The sequence below is a fragment of the Gymnoscopelus microlampas genome (genome assembly GCF_963454915.1).
Source record: "Gymnoscopelus microlampas genome assembly, chromosome: 4".
Lineage (NCBI taxonomy): Eukaryota > Metazoa > Chordata > Actinopteri > Myctophiformes > Myctophidae > Gymnoscopelus > Gymnoscopelus microlampas.
In genome coordinates this window covers 9,378,115-9,403,424 of record NC_139941.1, presented here as the reverse complement: position 1 = coordinate 9,403,424, position 25,310 = coordinate 9,378,115, and the positions used below count along the sequence as shown (strand labels likewise).

At 40.6% G+C, this 25,310-nt stretch overlaps 1 protein-coding gene across 6 annotated transcripts; it reads right to left on the bottom strand.

The window, feature by feature from the left end:
• Positions 1-39: 39 nt before the first annotated feature.
• On the bottom strand, positions 40-25,019 carry LOC311043716 (uncharacterized protein). Of its 6 annotated transcripts, none has more exons than XM_084055067.1 (14): positions 24,763-25,019; positions 23,602-23,701; positions 23,085-23,205; positions 21,630-21,699; positions 21,267-21,296; positions 21,060-21,166; positions 20,164-20,340; positions 18,684-18,794; positions 18,298-18,436; positions 17,727-17,824; positions 15,290-15,565; positions 3,423-3,531; positions 2,004-2,101; positions 40-711 (listed from the first exon to the last, which is right to left on the bottom strand). In XM_084055067.1, the coding sequence occupies exons 1-14, from the start codon at positions 24,953-24,955 to the stop codon at positions 550-552; spliced, it is 1,791 nt and encodes a 596-aa protein (XP_083911193.1). In that variant the 5' UTR covers positions 24,956-25,019; the 3' UTR covers positions 40-549. The 6 variants fall into 6 exon arrangements, with proteins under 6 accessions (XP_083911193.1, XP_083911194.1, XP_083911195.1 ...); XM_084055068.1 differs by having other exon boundaries at positions 2,016-2,101; XM_084055069.1 differs by having other exon boundaries at positions 17,739-17,824.
• Between the last annotated feature and the right edge of the window lie 291 nt (positions 25,020-25,310).

Genomic DNA, 25,310 nt, shown 5'->3' with positions numbered 1-25,310 from the left:
TCCCACTTGATCATACTACAGCGACAAAAGTATCAAATGTAGCCGATCTGCAAGCTAGAAACACAGCGTGAAGCCAAACGCTTTGAGCTTGTAGATCTGCTACTTTTGAATTGGAATCCTGAAAAGTAATTTTAGACATGAGGTTTCCACCCGACAGACGATTTGAAGTATCAGAAAATACAAATACCCAAGCACAGATAGTCATAAAATGTACTTAAGTGTAGCAGTAGTGGCTCAGAGCCTCTGCCTGATGACCTAAAAAAGCCAAAAGATTCCCATTACATAAGCGCCATACTCTTTTAAATTCACTTTCCATCGCTGCTTACCAACATACATTTTGTCACAAATGCAGAGCAAAATATTAACAAAATTACTTTATGTTGCGTCATGGGATAATTTCTTTAACCCTGTAAAACCTGACAAGTAGAAATAATAGTGTTTATTAGCCCCTTTGGCCCCTTTTAAGTTTTTTTTTTACAAAAACATATTTGCATACAGGATTTGTTTTGTATCATCTTTGATAAGTCAAGCAATTTATTGACCTTTTTCTCATTGTTTTTTTTTTTTTTTTTTGCTGAATGCTGAACATTCCTCTGGACGCTTTGCATAAGGAGTCCAGTCCTCGTCTTCCTCCTCACCCTCCTCCTCATTATCCAACGGCTCCATGTCATTTGTATTGGGATGCGAAATCATCGTTACGGTATCTTCCATCTAAAAATACACACAGAAAACGGATTAATGTGACCTCTGAATTTATTATAATAATAATGATAATATCTCAGATTTATAGCGTTTTTCTAAATACTCAAAGACACTTCACATGGGATAGAGGGAAAAAACCCACAAAAAAAAAAGTTATCTATAAGAGTAAGCGCAATAATAACAGCAGAACCGTAAAACATGACTTTCCCCAGTTAGCTGGGGAAAGTCATGTTTGAAGAGGTGGGTTTTAAGGGAAGGGAGGGAGAGGGCTTCTTTGAGCACATTCTACAGGGAGGGGGCAGCAACACAAAAAGACCCGTCACCCCGGGTTCGGTGCTCGCCTGCTCGGTCCTGCAGACCACAAGGAGGTTGGCGTCACCAGACCTGAGGGAGCGGGAGAGGAGGTCAGAGAGATAGGGAGGAGCCAGATTGTGATTGTGGAGTGCCTTGTAGGGGATGAGCAGTATTCTGAAGTGGATTCTTTGTTTGACAGGAAGCCAGTGTACAGTAGGTCAGGGAGGACAGGTGTAATATGGCAGCTGAGTTCTGAACATATTAGAGTTTATTGAGGACTTTGGAGGTGATGCCGTGTAGGATACTGTTGCAGTAATCAAGCCGGGACCAGCTCAGTGGCCTTGTGGTTAAGAGGGTCTAGCCTGAGATTGGGAGCTCAGGGTTCGATTCCCCGGCCGGGTCATACTAAACACTATAAAAATGGTACCCAATGCCTCCCTGCTTGGCACTCAACATCAAGGGTTAGATTGGGGGCATACTAGTGTCATGTTCAGGGGGTGTACTTGTACATCAAGCTGTAATATTGATTTGAAGTCGTATCAGCCAGCTCCAACTCCCCTAAAGTGGAAGTGTCGGACTCTCTTTTTTCCCAGTGTTTTGCCCAGGTTTCTGTGAGGTCAAGATTAGAGTTAGGCATATAACAACACTAGGGATGTTCCCAGCGGTTCATTTCACTGACGTGTACACGACAATTCTAAATACGTTTATTCGAATAGTTAAAAAATATTAATTAACAATTGAAATTAACACCCAGAAAATAGCCAAAACTGAGCACATTTCTATCTATAAAGGCCAAATCTCATTTGAAAATAGTAGAGTATATGAAAGCCATTTAAAACGTTTATACTATCGAAATCTTACACACCTACTCCCAAATAATTAATTACATCCTTCCAGTGTGCAGCGCAAAAGTAGGTTATATCAATTAGCTGTCACTCGCACACCCCTAAACACTGGGCGAAACACCAAAGAAAGAGGGAGTCCCGTTGTTGATGTGGGGTATTTACCATTATATTTACCTTGTCGGCCATCACAGTGTCAATTGTTGGCAGCCCAGAGGCGTGTTGGTGTGGCCACCAACACGCTGTCCTGTCACCCCATCCATCTGAAAACATACCAAACATTTACAGTATGTCCATGTGTGTAGAGCCCGACCCATATATCGTTGCGGTTTAGTTTTATGTTTTTTTTCATAAATGTATGCCCTACTTTGTCATACTACAGTGTCGCACAAATGTAGCAAAAATAGCCGATCTAAAAGCTCAAAAAGCATCACGATGCAACACGTTTTGAGCTTGTAGATCGGCTTTAAAAAAAAAATATATATATATTTGAATCTTGAAAAGTAACAAAATTTCGAACATAAATTTACAATTAAACAATAGAAAAAGTATTCTATTGCTAGTTTCATCCTTTGTAATACTCTTGTAAGTCTTATAAAAATGACTGAAATCAGTCGTGGCGACTGACAACTTTAACCTACGTATATTGGTTTGGCCGATTCATCAGCCATTATTTGACTTTTTTGACTAAATCTGCAATTAGGCAGCAGATGTCTCCCGATTGTTAGCCACTTTCAACCTAGTGTCTCATTTTGGGCATGTCATTACAGGCACAATGTTTAAAGATAATTCTCAAAAAAGGGCAGATCTACAAGGTTCACAGCGCATCGCAACGAGATCGGTGGTGACGGAAACGTGACTCAAATATACGTTTCTTTCTATTGATTAGAGAATTTGGCACTTTTTGTCAAAATACAGTATGGTCAAAACAAAATTGGTGGTTTAGAACTCTCCAAAAATGGACCAAGCAATGTGCCATCGGTCAGTTTCTGTATGTGTATAAAGTGAACAATAATTTCGTCTCTGTCGGGTGTCCCATGGAGTCTCACGACTGAAAATGTTTAATGTGCGATCTGTGAAACATTATGAAAGGAGCCCCCCACACTATTGCTGAGTCCTAAACAATTAACACAATATGTAAAATTAGGAGTTTAGTATTATAGTTCCTCCTGTTCTACATACTGCCTACCAGGTGAAGAAATCCCAGATTGAGGCTTTAACCTTTTGAGGCTTTTAAATGAAATATCCAAGACTACCAAGATTTCATGGAAGATGTTTCTGAACATATTGCTAGAAGCAATCTCTCAATGCGTCAGCTTGTAGATTGGCTATTTTAGCTGTGAAACATGATTCCATAGAAGACATGCTGTTTTCTATGGAATCCAAATGACTGAAATCCATCGTGGCGACTGAGAACTGAAACCTCATATGTCCAAAACTGTTACTTTTCAGGATTCAAATGTATCAAAAGTAGCAGATCTACAAGCTCAAAGGGCGTCGCTTCGCTTGTGTGACCCTGTGTGATCAATTAGGATTTTCAACGATTTTCTTCAAGAACATGTTCAATAAGTTTTTAATACTCACTATAGTTGTGATCCATACAAATATTTTGACACACTGGAGAGTGTATTTCCTTTGGCCTGGAACTGCATCTCCCCCAGGTTGGGGAATGATCAACGCCATCCTTCGGCACCTCTGGAGGCACACTAGAGCTCGGCCTTTTACGGGGTGGTGGTGTCGCCTCTGGTTCTGGTTCTGAAGAGGACAGCTGTCTGCCATACTCCATGTCGTCTTCCTCATCATGGCTACCAGCTGAACATTCCTCTGGACGCTTTGCATTAGGAGTCCAGTCCTCATCTTTCTCATTGACCGGCTCAGCGAACGTCCAACTGTACACCTGGTTTTGGGGTGCAGCAGTTATAATCAGATTTAATTGATTGGTAAGAAAATAACCAATAATCGATTTTTAATATAAATATATATTATTATTTATTTAGGTTGGGGGGTGATTGTCAATTTTGCTTTTTACCCCCAATTGTTTTTGTATTATTATTAGCACCTACTAGCTTAAGTGGTTAATCAGACTACTCAATATAGTAGATTATTAACTGTTGCAGCCCTACTAACCTGGCTCCGCTTGTAGTCGAGTAAGTCCCTCTTGTATTCTGTGACCTTCTCTTCATACAGTCCTGATTCAAACGTTGTGTCGTGGAACGCGGGCATGCCCATAAACGCCACCTTCGTGTAGGAACGGGACGATATGAAAATGTCATGTCACGATTATTGTGGCAAATAATGATGGCGAATAACGTTATTATCGCAATGATCAACATAAGCAAAAAACTGTGAAAATGCGACCAAGAAATATACAGTTGATTTTGTTTAGAAACAAATATGTGTATTGCCTCATAAGGAGATACTTTGTGTATAAATCCTTAACTATCGTAACGTCGGTAAGGAAGCCTGGTTTCTGTTTTGAATGTAAACGGAGCCTACCTACCTATCCAGTAATGTCTGCACGTACACAGACACACATAGACTGTTTCTAATATCGCTGTTGTTGGGCAGAAACCTCTCGTCTCCATTCTAACTTTTTATGTTTTTTTGGTAAATGAATGTCCTACTTGATCATACTACAGCGTCACACAAAAGCATCTAAAGTAGCAAGCTACAAGCTCGTAATGCGGCGTAAAGCGCCGCGTTTTGAGCTTGTAGATCTGCTACTTTTGAATTAGAATCCAGAAAAGTAACTGTTTTGGACATATGAGGTTTCCACCCGACAGAGACGATCTAGTCCATTGGGGTTTTTTAAATCCCAACTTAAAACCCATCTGTTAACCCTGAGCTCACATCATTTGTTTATGCTTTGCATACTTTTTGTAAATGCATATTATTTGTTGATGCTTTATGTTTTATTTTAACCATGTACAACACTTTGGTCAGCTTTAGTTGTTGTAAATGTGCTTTCAAAATGAAGTTTGGATTTTATATACATTTTCTTACATACATACATACGTTTCTCTCTGGAGCGGATATAATAATTCATAATAATAATTTATTTAGACCTATTTGATCCCAATTGGGAAATTCAGTTTTCAGCTTCACCCAGCTGATTGCTGCCCAAGTGGTCAAACTTGAGCACAAGGAGGGAGCAGTTAGGGGTTAAGTGTCTTGCTCAGGGACATCTCGACACATTGCTGCGTCCGGGACACGAACCTGGGACCTTCTGGTTCCCAGGCGGCCTCTCTACCCATTCAGCTGTGGCCGCCTTAACTCTAAAGCTATGCAACTTGGCAAAAGTGAATTGATCGTAGTGTTATATGAAAAGGATATTGAATTCCCTGTAATAGGCTCTATGCACAGCAGCCATATTGGAAAGAAATTGGGCCTCTTCCTTACTTCCTTCACAGGTGTTACCAATGATTCTAATGAAGGCTCTGTTCCATTAGTATAGCACAGTGGTTCTCGAACCTTTTAATTTCATGGACACCCATACTTTACTTTATTTGTTTATTAAGACAGGACAGAGCATATTAATGAACGTCACATGAACGTAAATACACCGGATTTAGCAAAGATGCTAATTTTCATCCGCAGTCCTCAAACAAAACATAAAATCAGAAAAACAGACAAACGGTGGAATACATTTACATAACATTACATAGCCTAAAAATAAACCTAAAACATGATCACAAATGGTTGCAGCTTTGGTTTTCAAGCAACCTTCTTTTCACATTGAATTTAAAAGATGGAAATGTAGCACAATCCCTTATACGTAGAGGAAGGCCATTCCATGCTACACAACCCTGTAACTCTGAGTGTACAAATGGAACCAATTGGGCCCTTACGGGTCCATATGGTTCCATTTGTACACCCGCAAGGGGCCATTTGGAACCCCCTCAAGGAACGATGGTCCACACTCTGTTTGACCAGAATGGAACAAAGCCTTCATTAGTATCATTGGTAACACCTGTGAAGGAAGTAAGAAGAGGCCCAATTTCTTTCCAATATGGCTGCAGTGCATATAGAGCCTATACCATTTATGTGAGCGTTTTATTAAATGATAAACGATAACTGTCCACATCCCTACCTTCATGAAAGCCTCCTGGCTTAAGATTTCTCTACTGACAACCTCATGTTGGCGTGACAGCTCCTCAACGATCAGGTGCATCAAGTCCAGCGAGCACTTATCCAGTGTGTCGCACCATTTTTTGTTAAAGTCTTTGTTGTACGAGCCGATGGTCGGGGGCATCTGGATGCGAAGTTCCTGGGGGATAGAACAAGGTTATTATAGTTAAGTATGTTAATACAATATACAACCTATACAATTGGGGAGGTTGTATTTGGTCTCCCTGTTCTTCTACTGAGACATTCATGTGTCTGGTTTGACACAACCTTTGAATTTTGACCTTCAGGTAAAATTTAATTTCTCCCCTGAGCAAGCAGACAGGCTCCATTAGCTCAGTTGTAATAGATTCTGCTCAACATGTGGCATCGTGACACGTGAGCTCGTAGATCTGCCATTTCTTTTTCTTAATAATAAAACTACATTAGCTCTAGATGTTTTTAGCTCTTAATTATCCACAAGGGAAGATCATTTTGCTCAGGTCAATGCATACATTCAAGACAAGACAAGACAATACATAAATATACACCACAATTAAAACTCCCAGCTAAGTACTTCAATTCTATAAAAAAAGGTACAATTCTAAATTTAAAAGGGTCTTTAAAAGAAAGCAACCACACTTGTAGAACGCCCATTCTGTGTTTGAGTATGCTTTCATGTTTGTGTGCATGTCCATGGAAGCTATTAGCACACGAGTCCAGCTCATCCATTAGCTGAACTAAACTAAAACTAAGCCTTTAGCAAATTGAGTGCCAAAAACGGTCTGGACCGTTTTTCATAATCCAAACGAGAAGTGCCAAAAAACGGTTATAACCGTTTTTGAAAAAATATATATATATATTTTTCCATTCACAGCACCAGGAGATATCATTTTTCAAAGATTTAGACTCCTATCCACTTCCTGGTTAACTTATGACTTCAGAAGCCTGTATCTCGGTTCCTGTGTACTTTTCTTTTTTACTATGTATTTTTGACTATTTTCAACTGGCTGCAACTATGGAACGGATTACCGAATGTCTTTAATTTCCCCCCCCCCCCCCCCGATTGTACGAGACCCCTGTGTGTGTAATGAGGGGATCACCGTGAGGACGGTGATCACTGAAAATATTTTGTGACTACTTGAAAAGGGTTCAAAAATGGTTAAAAACAGCCAGTGACACTACATCTTTTTTTAAAAACCTCTGGCACTCAATGTGTTAAAAAAAAGAAAGAAAAACAGCAAACTAATAAAATTAAAACTGAAATTGGAAACTAAAACGAAATAAAAACAAAAACTGATAAAGAAAATGCTAAATTATAACAACCTTGGGTATAACGTTGTTACGGCAGTATAATTCACTGAGGACTTTGGCGTGGAGCTTCAGGCGGATTTCTGTCTGCCGGAGGTCAGCCACCTTCGTCTTCATCTCCTCTGGTCGAGGAAGAAAATTACAACGTTGAGTATTAAAAATGTGGTTAAAAAATAAAATTAATCTCATCACATACCTTCTAGTCTTGGGTTCGTTAAGACCCCCCCTGCAGAGGATAAGTTCTTCTTTATTACATATTAGATCTTAAATATATTCTTTTCTAAAACAATTTGGGGTTGTTATTATTTTATTATTATTATCATTATTAGTCAAATCAAATAAATCAAATGTGTAACTAAAGAAGTAATTAAAACACCAATTTGTTGTAGTAGGACAAAGTGAAGTTGAAAAAAGGTGACGCAATATCAAAGCTACTAACACTTTTCTTTCCAAATGCTTTATGACATGGAATATGAAGTATCATTGCCTCCTTTATTTGCAAATTGTATAACATTTGTTTTTATGTCCATGCAACAATGATTCTCTTTAACACAATGTCTTCGTTGCTAATACTTACTGTTGCTGTAAGTATGGTTTGTTTTCTTACTCAAAATCCTTTTAGGCACAGAAATGTCCGCTTCCGTTCTCTATTATGCAGAAAAGAACATTTAAAAAACATATTATACTACAAACATATTATACCCTCCATCAGTGGTGCATTATTGGGAGTGGCTTCATCCTTTTCCCTTTCCTTCAGTTCGTCCCTTTTTTCCTTCCTCTTCCCCCTGTTCAGAGAAGAGAGCACACTGAACTCAATTAATTTCTCTTTCCAAGAGGTCTAAATCATGACTACATGTCTTAATAAAACTAAATATCCAATTGAATGAGCAACTAGATCATGTTCCTGTCTTGTTATGTTTACTAGAGCCTGACCGACGCCAGATTTTTGGGTCTGATGCCCCTCCCAATTTTGAAAACTCCTAGACCAGTGGTTCTCAAAAAAGGACCCCCAAATTATCATGTATTTGGCCAGTATCTGGAAATAGCGGTCGCATCGCGGTGCGTTGTAAGTTTAGCGATGCATTGTGAGGTAAAAAAAGAAAAAGATTGCCAATACCGAGATAATCATAAAAGTCAAATAATGGCCGATAAATCGGACTGGTTCTAACTTTTACCTCTCATTTTTGCTTGTGAATCGTTTCCAGTCATTCTTTATGTCGCGGGGGAAGATGGATGGGGCGAAGTCAGGACTGGTGTCATCCTGAGAAAACGTTCCTATAAATAAAAGTTTGTTTTATTGACTGATCGCACATTTTGTAAAATACATTGGATGGAGAGCAGTTTAAAAGGCCTAGTATGTACATTTTCCCTGTGTTTACATAACACAATATATCATTTTCTTTTACCCATCATTTCTGGGTAGCAGTTATCAACCATTGGAGTAGTGTGGTGGTGTTTACCTGCATATACATACTGCCCTCTCGCTGTATTTTCACTGTTTGTTTTGGTAGACCAAAAACTTCCCACCTATATAAATGCTGGTATAAGGAATTTATCAGTAAAAAAAAAGAAATAAATAAATTATATATATATATATATATATATATATATATATATATATATACATAAATAATTATTGTTTTGTTGTGTAAACACAGAGGGCAGATTGTATATGGTATATGGCTTCCTTCCTAAAATGTATTATTTATAACCTGTTTTTATTTTTATTTTTATCCTATTTAGTTGACCTTGTATTTGAACTGTACTTGCATGTGTTTTTTTCTGCAAACTTCTAAATAAAGTATTCAATCAATCAATCGCTGAACTTTCTGGGAAGTAATAGTACTAATAATAGCTAGTTAAAGTTATGATTGCGCCAGGGGAGCACTCTGTAGATTCGTCCGCTCCGAGATGAGGTTCCACAGCTTGGACAACAGGAAGAGTGCGACACCGGCGAAAAATTGCCAAAATTGTTGATTCTTACTCTTTTCCGCACATCGTATCCAACAGGTAAAGGTAGTCCCCCCTGCTCTTAGATGTTTTACATTTTAGCGGTCAAGAAAATGAAAGCGACAGGCTGTGACAAGCGTTTAGATCACTTATTTAGTCAGCCTGTGGCCAGTCAACCCCCGTCCGCATGCGCAGTGCTGCTCCCGTAAGGTTGCATGGGGAAAACATGGCACAGGCTGACTGAAAAAGCGATTTAAACGCTTGTTTCAACCCGTCGGTTAAAGTTTCTTGACCGCTAAAATGTCAAAAATCTGAGAGCAGGGGAAAGTACCTCTACTTTTTGGATACGATGTGCGGAGAAAAGGTAAGAATCAAGAATATTGGCCACCGTGTCGCACTCTGCCGGCACCCCTACACAGTGGGACCTCATCTCGGAGTTTAGCCCCTACGGAACCTCTCCCTCCGCTGTATCCACCTGTTTCCGCGGGAAGTTACTGGGGCAAGGATCTGGTGTGGGAAACATCCTGCGGACGGACCGGAAGTAGGAAGTAGCGGCTCAGTGTGTTTACATTTGCCAGCAGAACATATCTGTAGCTTCACAGGTCGCATAGCGATTCTGACTACAAGAACGTTTGTTAGTAAGTCTTTTATGTCTGCTTTTCTCTCGCTTAACGTCTCAATTCCATCGCATCCGCTTCAAAAGGTCACATAGTCAGGCTAGTAAAACATTGTCATTCTGGATAGATGTAATTGCTGGACTCAAGAACTGAATCTTACAGTCACTATGCTTGTAATGCTGTGCAATATCTAGTTGTAATTGCGCCATCTGGAGTCATTATGTACATTTCAGATGCTTATGGTGGGAAATGTAGCGACAGATTCATAACCGAAAACTCTGTGCCCATTAATATTGTCCCTAAAATGGACAAAATACTTAGAAAAATGAATTGAACTTGATTATCTCATTGGAAATTAGACAATACTGTTTCTGAATTATGTCATTAGAAATTACATAAGCATTTATTCAGGCCTGTCAAAACAGAAATACATAAAATACAATTAACAGTGATTGTGATCTACATTGTGTCTATTTGCTTTACATTAACTCTCCTTTCAGATTTACAAGGGCTGCACAAATTCTAACATGAAAGATGATTTGTGTCCTTCCTAGGACAACTACATTGATGGAAGATTTCGCACTGTGTTTGTGTGTGTGTGTGTGTGTGTGTGTGTGTGTGTGTGTGTGTGTGTGTGTGTGTGTGTGTGTGACGTTACAAATGACAGATTAGTATTAGTACAAACACATAATCAGACAGGCCTACCATTGAGTGTTTACAATTAGCACGTTTTAAATAGATTGATTGTAATAGATTTCAGGCCAGGTCAGATTTGTTTTAATGCCTTGTAGAAATTAATCTTACCCGTTAAATGTCTCTGAACGATACTCTCCTCTGGAGGTCTCTCACCCAACAGCAGCGTTGGATACGGATTCTCCCGTGTAGGTCTCTTGTCCACGAAGTGAAATGAACACACATGCACAGCTTTGGGAGGTTTTTTTAGGTTCAAGTTTCTTAGCCAACTTCTTTTCGCATCGGCGTCCTTTGGGATGCGATGGAATTCATACCATCGTTGGCAAGAACATTCGAACTTAGTTTTCGGTTGGTGGACGAAGCACTCTAGTTTAAGCCAATCATTTAGTTTGTTTCGGTTGTAATGACAGCCACGCACCGCACACGTTGTCCCTGAGCTCATTGTGACGTTAAGAAAAGCCGAGTCTTAATAACAAACGTCTTGGAGTCAAGAATCGCTATGCGACCTGTGAAGCTACAGCTACGTTCTGCTGGCAAATGTAAACACACTGAGCTGCTACTTCCTACTTCCGGTCCCTCCGCAGGATGTTTCCCACACATCAGGAAACTACCCGCGGAAACAGGTGCTGCCGTTTTAGCAGGACATTGTCACACATTTTCCACTTTACATGTTTCTTACCCCTTTCTGCACATCCTATCCAAAAAGTAAAGGGTTTCTGCCATGCTCTCAGATGTTTTAAGTTCTAGCGCACAATTAAAGCTATCCAAAAAAGCATTTAATTCGCCTCTGTCCTCATTCGGTTACATGTTTTTAAGACATTGCGCAAGAGTTGCGCCCGTAGAGATAACATTACTGTTTCCCCTACTGGTCAAATGTTGAATTGCATCTTCTAATGCAAAATATTATGGAACCGGCTGAGGACCGAGGCAAATTAAATACTTAAATACTAAGAAACATGTAAAGTGGAAAATGTGCGACAATGTCCTGCTCAAACGAGGAACCTCATCTCGGAGGCGAGCTATAGAGCGTGCCAAAAATCCTGAAGGGGGTGTCAACAAGTGTCATTTGGTAGCGGCGGACATCTTTGAGGGGTATAAAACAGGTTGACTTAACATTGCCCCCCTCAAGTATGTCTGCAGCTACTATGCCACGGCCCCCGTGGTGACGAGTCGTTGGCACGCACTATACAGCGGAGGGAGAGGTTCCGTCGCGTAATATTGTTGTACAACTTCATCCGACCAAACCCCGCCCTGCGATTGGCTGAATATAAAAACGAGAAAACAAGGACTCCGCCCCCAAAGGGGACGGTGGGGGCATTTACAGTCTAATACAGATCAAAACCCTAGGATTGCGTTTGGTCTCGTGGCGTGCCTCACTAGGCGTTAGCCTGCCGACCCTAAGGCACGAGATCGAATCCCGCTGGGGGTACTCTTTTTCCGACAATCGCAGACAACTTTTTTTTGGCTAATAAAGTATAGTTTTGGACCATGACGGAGGCGCGCCAACTCAGCAGACCTTGAGGCTGAGGAGTCGCGCCCGAGCGCCTCCAGGCGCGAGTGCCCGCGACGACCAGCCGATGGTCTGCTAGTCGACTCAGCGCCGTTCGAGTTATGTAATATGTACCGATAGGCACAGAATAGTAAATGATGTTGTGGGGACTACGTTTGCCCCAACTGTCACTCAAAGTGACCACTGGCCAATCACAGCGCGACTTTTCCGGGTCTGGGGCGGGTCTTGGCAGAAGTCAGTTGCATATCACTATCACGCGGTTCCGTCAGAGCTATGGAAGAAGTACTCATATTTTGAACTTCTTGAGTAAAACAAAGGAAGAATTCCACAGTGTTGTTACAAGTAAAATTTGCAATCAATATCATACTTAAAGATAGGGTAAGTGATATATTTGGGTTAAAACAAAAAATATTTTGTTAAAAGGTTAAAGCACTATATTCTGATAGTAATCATTGCTATAGAGTGTTTGTTCAGTAACAGGAGTCTCCCCGTCTCTCCAGCTCTTTAATAAACAGAAAATACATTTTCCGGTAGGTGTCAAAATCTCAGCCAATCAGGCGAAAGTACCCATTTTTAAGCTTCATTTTTATAGTGTTCCAGTTCCAATTTTGCCTGCTCATTTCTTAGTGTCATCACTTCCAATTTCACTTGTTTAATCTATATCCTGATTGAGTTCTCTATCCTGATTGGATCAAATTGGAAATGAAACTGAAACGAAAATGCATTTTCTGTTTTATAAAGAGTTGGAGAGACAAGGAGACTGAACAAACACTCTATAGCAATGAGTAGGCTACTATCAGAATATAGAGCTATTTAACACTTATTTTAACCAAAGAAAATCACTTACCCTACCTTTAAGTGAAGTCAAAGGACAATGGGCCCGATTCATGAACCGTACTTACGAACAAATTTGTTCTTAGACCCACTTAGAAGTTTTTTAAAAGATTTTGGCATTCACAAATGTTTTCTTAGCTGTGATTTGTTCTTAAGTTAAGAAGAAATCTACGCATACTAGAGAGCACTCTTAGGGTGGCCTTTGAGTTCTTAAGTGTGACATATTTGTGCAAAAATAATTAATTCTCGAAGTTTCTTCAATTCTACAGTTGTATAATATAGGATTTAAATTACAATAATATTTTTATCATATCTTTAGAGCAGTGGTTCTCAAAGTGTGGTCTGGGGACCCCCAGGGGTCCTTCAGGGAGTTTCAGGGGGTCCACAGCAAACGATGAACAGTTTAATCACTTTTTATACCTTGTTTGAAAATAGCCGATCTACAAGCTCACAACACGTCCCATTACTGGCCATTTTGAGCTTGTAGATCGTCTATTTTCCCTGGCAGACAATATTTTCAGGTGGGGGTCTGCAGCCAAATGCATGTCAATGTGGGGGTCCTTGACATGAACATGTTTGAGAACAACTGCTTTAGAGTTTTCAACAGGTCTGAAATTACAATCTAACCCAAAGCCCAAGCCCCATACCCACCCCATAACCCCCCACCCAATCCACATTTACACGCAAATTTACATTGATGTCTAGTGGTGATATGTTGATTAATGTGAGAGAAATAATAAAATACATTCATTAACAAAATAAAATAATGTGCTGTTCACTTCAGAAGTACCTCCACAGAACTATTGATTTATTTATGTTTGGAGTCTGGTGTCCTAAACCATCTGTAGACTTTAGTTTAGGTATTCTTTGCTTCATTCTCTCAACTTTATTTCTGTGTGATTTCCTGTGATTTCTGTGAGCAGCAATCACACACAGGTGTGACTGCAGGCAGGGCCATGCAGCCATGCCTTATATGGGGATTGGTGGGGCGGCTCCCTATGGTAATTAGGATTAATTAACTGGCACACCCCTTCAAGTTACGAGGATTGGGATTCATCATCTTAAGAACATAAGTTACGAACAATTCTGCCTTTTAAGAACGTTTCATGAATCTGACTCGACTTCTCTTAGGAATTCACTTAGGAAGAAATGTAAGAGGAAACATTAGGAACTTATTGCTGCATGAGGCCCATTATACTTAAAGTAGCAAAAGTAAAAGTAGCCTACTCATTATGCAGAATGTTCATTTCAGAATCATATCAAGTTATTTGACTGTAACTAACTATTGATCATATATGTCAGAATAGTGAAAATATCTGATCTACAAGCTGACAACTTGTGGACAACTATTTTCAGTGGTTAATTCATCATGTCGTTTTGTTAGTTTGAATCCCAGGGATACCCCAAACTTCTCTTTTGGTCACGTGCTAAAAAGTGTGAGAATCACTAGTGCAGTAACCATTAGACCACCATTGTGTTGCTGTCGGGCAGAAACCTCTTATCTCCATATTTTAAAGGCAGCTCTCCACCAAACAGACTGGCAGTCGAAAGAAGTCGGGAGATCAGTCGGTTGGAAGGTGTGACAAAATGTTGCTGAATGCACCTGAGAGCCGACATCGACAGACGGCTACTATGGTGCAAAGAAATTGTCTATGGCTTGATGACTTTTTCAACAAGCCTGCTGCTATCCGACGGTCGAAGGCCGACGGAGCTTGCTTGGTCGCCTTGCAACGGTCCCTACAACAATTTGATAGTGTACCCACCGCCCATTCAACAGACGCTTTCCAACACTTACCGCCGCAGGCGTCGGTGGAGAGCTACCTTAACCTTTTGTGTTTTTTTGTAAATTAATGTCCCACTTGATCATGCTACTTTTGAATTGGAATCCTGAAAAGTAACAGTTTTGGACATGAGGTTTCCACCCGACAGACGATTTGAAGTATCAGAAAATACAAATACCCAAGCACAGATAGTCATAAAATGTACTTAAGTGTAGCAGTAGTGGCTCAGAGCCTCTGCCTGATGACCTAAAAAAGCACCATACTCTTTTAAATTCACTTTCCATCGCTCTCTACATTTTGTCACAAATGCAGAGCAAAATATGAACAAAATTACTTTGTGTTGCATCATGGGATAATTTCTTTAACCCGGTAAAACCTGACAAATAGAAATAATAGTGTTTATTAGCCCCTTTGAATATATTTTTTTTACAAAAAAATATTTGCATATAGGATTTGTTTTGTATCATCTTTGATAAGTCAGGCAATTTATTGACCTTTTTCTCATTGTTTTTTTTTTACAAAAAAATAACGCATGTCCATTAGAACTCCATTATTTTCTTTTACAACTGTTGTCATGTTGCTTTGTGAAATACAGTAAAATGCTTGCATCTCCCCCAAGTTGGGGGAATGATCAACGCCATCCTTCCGCACCTCTGGAGGCACACTAGAGCTCGGCCTTTTACGGGATGGTGGTGGTGGTGTCGCTTCTGGTTCTGGTTCTGAAGAGGACAGCGGTCTGCCATACTCCATGTCGTCTTCCTCATCATGGCTACCAGCTGAACATTCCTCTGGACGCTTTGCATTAGGAGTCCAGTCCTCGTCTTCCTCATCACCCTCCTCCTCATTATCCAACGGCTCCATGTCATTTGTATTGGGATGCGAAATCATTGTCACGGAATCTTCCACTACTACTTCCACTTCTTCCATCTAAAAATACAAACAGAAAACAGATTAATGTGACCTCAGAACTTATGATAATAATAATATCTCAGATTTATAGCGTTTTTCTAAGTACTCAAAGACGCTTCACATGGGAGAGGGGAAAAAAGCCCCACAGTACAATAAGTTATGTATAAGAGTAAGCGCAACAACAACAGTAGAACTGTAAAACATGACTTTGGGGAAAGCAATGTTTGAAGAGGTGGGTTTTGAGGGAAGGGAGGGAGTGGGCTTCTTTGAGTGCATTCTACAGGGAGGGGGCAGCAACACAAAAAGCCCTGTGACCCCAGGTTCGGTGCTCGGTCCTGCAGACCACAAGGAGGTTGGCGTCACCAGACCTGAGGGAGCGGGAGAAGTCAGAGAGATAGGGGGGAGCCAGATTGTGGAGTTTGACAGAAAGCCAGTGTACAACAGTAGGTCAGGGAGGACAGGTGTAATATGGCAGCCGAGTTCTGAACATATTAGAGTTTATTGAGGACTTTGGAGGTGATGCCGTTTAGGATACTGTTGCAGTCATCAAGCCGGGACCAGCTCAGTGGCCTTGTGGTTAAGAAGGTCTAGCCTGAGATTGGGAGCTCAGGGTTCGATTCCCCGGCCGGGTCATACTAAACACTATAAAAATGGTACCCAACGCCTCCCTGCTTGGCACTCAACATCAAGGGTTAGATTGGGGGCATACTAGTGTCATGTCCAGGGGGTGTACTTGTGCATCATGGCTGGGGGATGTACTTGTACATCAAGCCGTAATATTGATTTGAAGTCATATCAGCCAGCTCCAACTCCCCTAAAGTGGAAGAGTCAGACTCTCTTTTTTCCCCAGTGTTTTGCCCAGGTGGGTGTGGTTTTGAGGTTAGGTTTAGGGCTTAGTTTCTGTGAGGTTAAGGTTAGAGTTAAGGTTAGGTTTAGGCATATTTTTTGTGAGGTCAAGATTAGGGTTAGGCATATAACAACACTAGGGATGTTCCCAACGGTTAATTTCACTGCCGTGTACACGACAATTCTAAAAACGTTGATGCGAATAGTCAAAAATTAATTCATAATTGAAATGAACACCCAGAAAATAGCCAAAACTGAGCACATTTCGATGTGCCAAAGGCGAAATCTGATTTGAAGAAAATATTAAGAGTATGTGAAAGCCATTTAAAATGTTTATACACTACTACCTTACACACCTGCTCCCAAAGAATTAATTACATCATTCCAGTGTGCAGCGCAAAAGTAGGTTATATCAATTAGCTGTCACTCCAGTGCAAGTCAGAGCCGATCTGAATGAAGCTGACCAGCTCCCCTTAAAGTTTTAACCATAACATGACATATAGAATGGATTTTCAGCCAAACAATTGTGATTGAAAATGTAGGCCTACGCTTTCTTCATGTCCTCACTCCTTAGCTCAAAGTAAGCGCTGGATTATTTCTTCGACCGGATCACAGGCAGCGGGCAGTACGAGGTAACATGGGCGATTCACATCCAGGTCTTTATGTTGGATGTGATTTCTCCATCGCAAGGCTTTCCCATCAAACAGAGTAATCAACAACAACAAAAAGGTCAACCCGACAGTGTCTGTCTGTAGCTTGAGTATGTTAGATTCACTCACTGCTGGTGACCGGCACGTGAATGTAGGCTATATTTCAAGTTGTACAATTGGATTATTAGTGGATAATAACAACTGGCGCAAGGAATTCATTATCAGTGCGGGCTTCACTGTGTGGTTTCACAAATGTCAACGAGGTCATCGCGACCTTGTTGACATTAATTGTCTGCCTTTGAAAATATCATGTCTGGGCCAACATTACAGAGAAAGAGAGTTTGAATGACAGAATTACGTGCAATCATGCATCCTGCGCAGTGCACATGTTACAAAGCATTGCAACCGTCCGACCAGCACATTGCCGTGGGTGCCTGAGCCCTGGGTGATAGGCACCTGCTTAATTTGCTTGTTAAAAGCATAATTTTATTAAGACATGACATCAATATGGGAAAAAAAAGTAAATATCTCAACTAAAGATATACTTCATAGAATAACCAAATATTATTTGGAAAACAGTTAGTAGGGGCAGCCCCGTTTAACCGAATATCCTCGCACACCCCTAAACACTGGGCGAAACGCCAAAGAAAGAGGGAGTCCCGTTGTTGATGTGGGGTATTTACCTTTATAATTACCTTGTCGGCCATCAAAGTGTCAATTGTTGGCAGCCCAGAGGCGTGTTGGTGTGGCCACCAACATGCTGTCCTATCACCCCATCCATCTGAAAACATACCAAACATTTACAATATGTCCATGTGTGTAGAGCCCGACCCATATATCGTTGCGGTTTTATTTATTTAAGATTTCATGGAAGATGTTTCTGAACATATTGCTAGAAGCAATCTCTCAAGCTCTCAATGTGTCAGCTTGTAGATTGGCTATTTTAGCTGTGAAACATGATTCCATAGAAGACATGCTGGCTTCTATGGAATCCAAATGACTGAAATCCATCGTGGCGACTGAGAGCTGAAACCTCATATGTCCAAAACTGTTACTTTTCAGGATTCAAAATGTATCAAAAGTAGCAGATCTACAAGCTCAAAACGCGTCGCTTCGCTTGTGTGACCCTGTGTGATCAATTAGGACATTCATTTACGAAAAAACACAAAAAGGTTAGAATACGGAGATAAGAGGTTTCTGCCCGACAGCAACGATTTTCTTCAAGAACATGTTCAATAAGTTTTTAATACTCACTATAGTTGTAGCCTCGGAAACTCATACTATAGTTGTGATCCATACAAATATTTCGACACACTGGAGAGTGCATTTCCTCTGGCCTGGAATTGACCTGTTGTTCATTTGAGAACGGCTCAGCGAACGTCCAACTGTACACCTGGTTTTGGGGTGCAGCAGTTATAATTAGATTAAATTGATTGTTAAGAAAAAATAAGAAAATAATTAGATTAGACCGAAATAGATTTTAATATAAATAAATATTTTTTTTTTAGGTTGGGGGGGATTGTCAATTTTGCTTTTTACCCCCAATTGTTTTTTAAAAATTATTATTAGCACATATTAGCTTAAGTGGTTAATCAGACTACTCAATATAGTAGATTATTAACTGTTGCAGCCCTACTAACCTGGCTCCGCTTGTAGTCGAGTACGTCCCTCTTGTATTCTGTGACCTTCTCCTCATACAGTCCTGATTCAAACGTTGTGTCGTGGAACGCAGGAGCGCCATTAAACGCCACCTTCGTGTAGGGACGGGACGATATGAAAATGTCATGTCACGATTATTGTGGCAAATAATTATTGCGAATAACGTTATTATCGCAATGATCAACATAAGCAAAAAACTGTGAAAATGCGCCGAAGAAATATACAGTTGATTTTGTTTAGAAACAAATATGTCTATTGCCTCATAAGGAGATACTTTGTGTATAAATCCTTAACTATCGTAACGCCACGTCGGCATGGAAGCCTGGCTTCCGTTTTGAACGTAAACAGAGCCTACCTACCTATCCAGTAATGTCTGCACGTACACGGACACACATAGACTGTTGTAGTTCTGCTACTTTTGAATTAGAATCCTGAAAAGTAACTGTTTTGGACATATGAGGTTTCCACCCGACAGAGACAATCTAGTCCATTGGGGTTTTTTAAATCCCAACTTAAAAATCCCAACTTCACCCTGAGCTCACATCATTTGTTTTATGCTTTGCATACTTTTTGTAAATTCATATTATTTGTTGATGCTTTATGTTTTGTTTTAACTATGTACAACACTTTGGTCAGCTTTAGTTGTAAATGTGCTTTAAAAATGAAGTTTGTTTGGATTTTATATACATGTTGTTTCTCTCTGGAGCGGATATAATAATTCATAATAATAATTAATTTAGACCCATTTGATCCCAAGCGGGAAATTCAGTTTTCAGCTTCACCCAGCTGATTGCTGCCCAAGTGGTCAAACTTGAGCACAAGGAGGGAGCAGTTCGGGGTTAAGTGTCTTGCTCAGGGACATCTCGACACATTGCTGCGTCCGGGACACGAACCTGGGACCTTCTGGTTCCCAGGCGGCCTCTCTACCCATTCAGCTGTGGCCGCCTTAACTCTACAGCTATGCAATTTGTCAAAAGTGAATTGTTATATGATAAAGGATATTGAATTCCCTGCAATAGGCTCTATGCACAGCAGCCATATTGGAAATAAATTGGGCCTCTTCCTTACTTCCTTCACAGGTGTTACCAATGATTCTAATGAAGGCTCTGTTCCATTTAGTATAGCACAGTGGTTCTTGAACCTTTTAATTTCAGGGACACCCATAGGTGACACTCTGAGAGTGTACAAATGGAACCAAATGGACCCGTAATTTGTACACTCTCAGAGTTATACACCTGCAAGGGGCCATTTGGAACCCCCTCAAGGAACCATGAGGGTACCTGGTCCACACTCTGTTTGACCAGAATGGAACAAAGCCTTCATTAGTATCATTGGTAACACCTGTGAAGGAAGTAAGAAGAGGCCCAATTTCTTTCCAATATGGCTGCTGTGCATATAGAGCCTATACCATTTATGTGAGCGTTTTATTAAATGATAAACGATAACTGTCCCCATCCCTACCTTCATGAAAGCCTCCTGGCTTAAGATTTCTCTACTGACAACCTCATGTTGGCGTGACAGCTCCTCAACGATCAGGTGCATCAAGTCCAGTGAGCACTTATCCAGTGTGTCGCACCATTTTTTGTTAAAGTCTTTGTTGTACGAGCCGATGGTCGGGGGCATCTGGATGCGAAGTTCCTGGGGGAAATGGGGAATAGAACAAGGTTATTATAGTTAAGTATGTTAATACAATACATACAACCTATACAATTGGGGAGGTTGTATTTGGTCTCCCTGCTCTTCTACTGAGACATTTAGATGTGTCTGGTTTGACACAACCTTTGAATTTTGACCTTCAGTTAAAATTTAATTTCTCCCCTGAGCAAGCAGGCAGGCTCTATTAGCTCAGTTGTAATAGGTTCTGCTCAACGTGTGGCATCGTGACACGTGAGCTTGTAGATCTGCCATTTATTTTTCTTAATAATAAAACTACATTAGCTCTAGATGTCTTAATTATCCACAAGGGAAAATCATTTTGCTCAGATCAATGCATACATTCAAGACAAGACAATACATAAATATACAACACAATTAAAACTCCCAGCTAAGTACTTCAATTCTATAAAAAAGGTACAATTCTAAATTTAAAAGGGTCTTTAAAAGAAAGCAACCACACTTGTGGAACGCCCATGATGTGTTTGAGTATGCTTTCATGTTTGTGTGCATGTCCATGGAAGCTATTAGCACACTGAGTCCAGCTCATCCATTAGCTGAACTAAAACTAAGCCTTTATAAAAAAAAAACAGCAAACTAAATAAGTAAACTCACTTAAAAATCTAATAAAACTAAAACTGAAATTGGAAACTACAACGAAATAAAAACTAAAACTAATAAAGAAAATGCTGAATTATAACAACCTTGGGTATAACGTTGTTACGGCAGTATAATTCACTGAGGACTTTGGCGTGGAGCTTCAGGCGGATTTCTGTCTGCCGGAGGTCAGCCACCTTCGTCTTCATCTCCTCTGGTCGAGGTAGAAAATTACAACGTTGAAGATTAAGCACACAGAGTATTAAAAATAAAATGTGGTTAAAAAATGAAATAAATTAAATCTCATCACATACCTTCTAGTCTTGGGTTCGTTAAGACTCCCCCTGCAGAGGATAAATTCTTCTTTATTACATATTAGATCTTAAATATATTCTTTTCTAAAACAATTTGTGGTTGTTATTATTATTAGTCAAATCAAATCAATCAAATGTGTAACTAAAGAAGTAATTAAAACACCAATTTGTTGTAGGACAAAGTGAAGTTGAAAAAAGGTGACACAATATCAAAGCTACTAACACTTTTCTTTCCAAATGCTTTATGACATGGAATATGAATTATCATTGCCGCCTTTATTTGCAAATTGTATAACATATTTGTTTTTATGTCCATGCAACAATGATTTTCTTTAACACAATGTCTTCGTTGCTAATACTTACTGTTGCTGTAAGTATGGTCTGTTTTCTTACCCAAAATCATTTTAGGCACAGAAATGTCCGCTTCCGTTCTCTATTTTGCAGAAAAGAACATTTACAAAACATATTACACTACAAAATGTTGTTTAACATCGCATGGCTGAAGACATTCATTTTGTACTCCGAGGTTAGAAATGAAAATATTACATACATAAAAGAATCCACCTCAATGCACTCAACTTAAAAATGTGCCTATTCATTTATATCTTGCCAGTTGGTTATACACTATACCAACAAATCAATTAACCACTTATGCACTATTTTATACTTCGCACAGCGGTGTCGTGCAAAAATAATTAATATTGCAGATTTACAAGCTCACAACGCATCGCGATGGGATAAGTCGGCTATTTTCTTACATTTTTTGTCTATAATGACATGCCAAAAATAATATTTTTTTCTTCCCAATTTGGAAGTTATGTCAATTGATTCCTCCCGACATACATTTCTATGTGTTGTCACTGCTGTTGCATCCTACTGGCTCAACTGCCAGTGAGGAGCCCCCACTGGGAGGACGTAGAGCCTCTGCCCTACTCCTTCCGTCCCGTCCAACAAGCCCTGCTGACAGGCACGCTGGGCAAGACCTGGGCTGTTGGTTGTTTAGGAAGTGACAACCGGAAACGGTTACATTTGGCGGAAGTATCGCCCAAGGAAATAACGTTGATGCTTTACAAATCTGTTAACATTCTCCATGAATGAAACGAGTGTTGTGATTGGTCAAAAAATATAGTTTCCGGGGGAAACGCGTACGATGGAAATCCTGCCCACTCAGACAGGACTTCCTAGACCAGTGACTCTCAACCTTTTTTAACTTCAAACAACCTCCAGTTTGATATGCATTAAGTCCATAGACCCCCATGTAACGTGATTTCTATCTCTGGGACCGCAGTCTACACTGTGAAATCCTCAGTGTTAATTTAACTCTGAGAGCATGCACACGGACGTGTCCATTTGGACGTACGTACGCTCTCTGAGTTACAGACCCGTAAGAGTCCACTTGGTTCCTGGAACTTCCCTCAAGGACACCTGGGTGTCCCCGGACCCCACGTTGAGAACCAGTGTCCTAGACACTCGCTGGTTTAGGTCGTGACCAGGCTCTTGTCTTCACAGATGAGTGAGGCTGGGACGTCTACATTATGAACACAGTTGGCCCGTGTTTGGGGCAGAGAAGCCCCAAACACGGGCCAACTGTGTTCATAATATAGACGCTCGACAAAGCTGGATGCACCACAACCAAACACGGGCCAACTGTGTTCATAATATAGACGCTCGACAGAGCTGGATGCACCACGGTGGATTCGAACCCCTAGACTCTTAAGTTGGTGGGCATATACTTAACCACTGTTCCACCCGAGCATCGATTATTGACTTTTATTATCGATTAAATTGATTAATTTGATTTAACGGTTGCACCCACACCTCTGGCACCACCACTATGCACAACGAATGTCCATCACCCTCCATCAGTGGTGCATTATTGGGAGTGGCTTCAACCTTTTCCCTTTCCTTCAGTTCGTCCCTTTTTTTCTTCCTCTTCCACCTGTTCAGAGAAGAGAGCACACTGAACTCAATTCATTTCTCTTTCCAAGAGGTCTAAGTCATGACTACATGTCTTACTAAAACTAAATATCCAATTTAATGAGCAACTAGATCATGTTCATGGTTATATCTTGTTATGTTTACTAGAGCCTGACCGACGCCAGATTTTTGTGTCTGTTGCCCCTCCCAATTTTGAAAACTCCTAGACCAGTGGTTCTCAAAAAAGGACCCGCAAATGATCATGTATTTGGCCAGTATCTGGAAATAGCAGTCTCATTGCGGTGCGTTGTAAGTTTAGCGATGCATTGTGAGGTAAAAAAAGAAAAAGATTGCCAATACCGAGATGATCATAAAAGTCAAATAATGGCCGATAAATCGGACTGGCTCTAACTTTTACCTCTCATTTTTGCTCGTGAATCGTTTCCAGTCATTCTTTATGTCGCGGGGGAAGATGGATGGGGCGAAGTCAGGACTGGTGTCATCCAGAGAAAACGTTCCTATAAATGAAAGTTTGTTTTATTGACTGATCGCACATTTTGTAAAAGACATTGGATGGAGAGCAGTTTAAAAGGCCTAGTATGTACATTTTCCCTGTGTTTACACAACACAACATATCATTTTCTTTTACCCATCATTTCTGGGTAGCAGTTATCAACCATTGGAGTAGTGTGGTGGTGTTTACCTGCATATACATACTGCCCTCTCGCTGTATTTTCACTGTTTGTTTTGGTAGACCAAAAACTTCCCACCTATATATATAGCCATATACCATTGTATATGGTATATGGCTTCCTTCCTAAAATGTATTATTTACAACCTGTTTTTTTTATATTTTTTATCCTATTTAGTTGACCTTGTATTTGAACTGTACTTGCATGTGTTTCTTTCTGCAAACTTCTAAATAAAGTATTCAATCAATCAATCGCTGAACTTTCTGGGAAGTAATAGTACTAATACTAGCCAGTTAAAGTTATGATTGCACCAGGGGAGCACTCTGTGGATTCATCCGCTCCGAGATGAGGTTCCACAGCTTGGACAACAGGAAGAGTGCGACACCGGCGGAAAATGTGCCAAAATTGTTGATTCTTACTCTTTTCCGCACATCGTATCCAACAGGTAAAGGTAGTCCCCCTGCTACTCCCCCCATTTTAGCGGTTAAGAAAATGAAAGCGACAGGCTGTGACAAGCGTTTAGATCGCTTATTTAGTCAGCCTGTGGCCAGTCAACCCCCGTCCGCATGCGCAGTGCTGCTCCCTTAAGGTTGCATGGGGAAAACATGGCACAGGCTGACTGAAAAAGCGATTTAAACGCTTGTCACAGCCTGTCGCTTTCATTTTCTTGACCGCTAAAATGTAAAACATCTAAGAGCAGGGGGGACTACCTTTACCTACCTTTACCTTGGATACGATGTGCGGAAAAGGGTAGGAATCAAGAATATTGGCCACCGTGTCGCACTCTGCCGGCACCCCTACGCAGTGGGACCTCATCTCGGAGTTATAGAGCGGAGGGAGAGGTTCTGATTGGAGCTGTCTACCACTGTCTGTGACTGTGTTGTTACCTGCAATGAAGTGAGCACTGCACACTTTGGCATTCTTGATTTTTCTTTCGTCCATCCTCCCTCCGTCTGGCTTCGTCCGTATGGCCTGCAGCCACCTCCGTCTGCGTTCAGGGTCTGACGCCCTCGGGATCCGGAAAAAACGGAACATTTTCTGCGAAGACCGGCTCTTGCAGCCCACTACACAGCACGACATTATTATTAAAACACGTAAATAACCACGGATTCCGCTCGTTTTGAACCGTTTTTTCCTCTTGTAGTCTGTAGATCACTTCCTGCCTGGCAGTGTTGCCAGAGTGTGTGAGAAGCAAGCAACCAGGTCTATGAAAACAAGCCCAAAAGAACCAACACACGAGCGTCGGATATTTGAAAATAGCAGATCTACAAGCTCACAACGACGCGGTGTGCGCTTGTAGATATGTTATTTTCAAAAGTATACATTTTTTAAAAAACATTTTCTCAACACAAATCTGGTACAGGGGTCACAATATACTTTTAAATGGAGGGGTCCATGGATGGATACTGGGGTCCTTGACATGAAAATGTTTGAG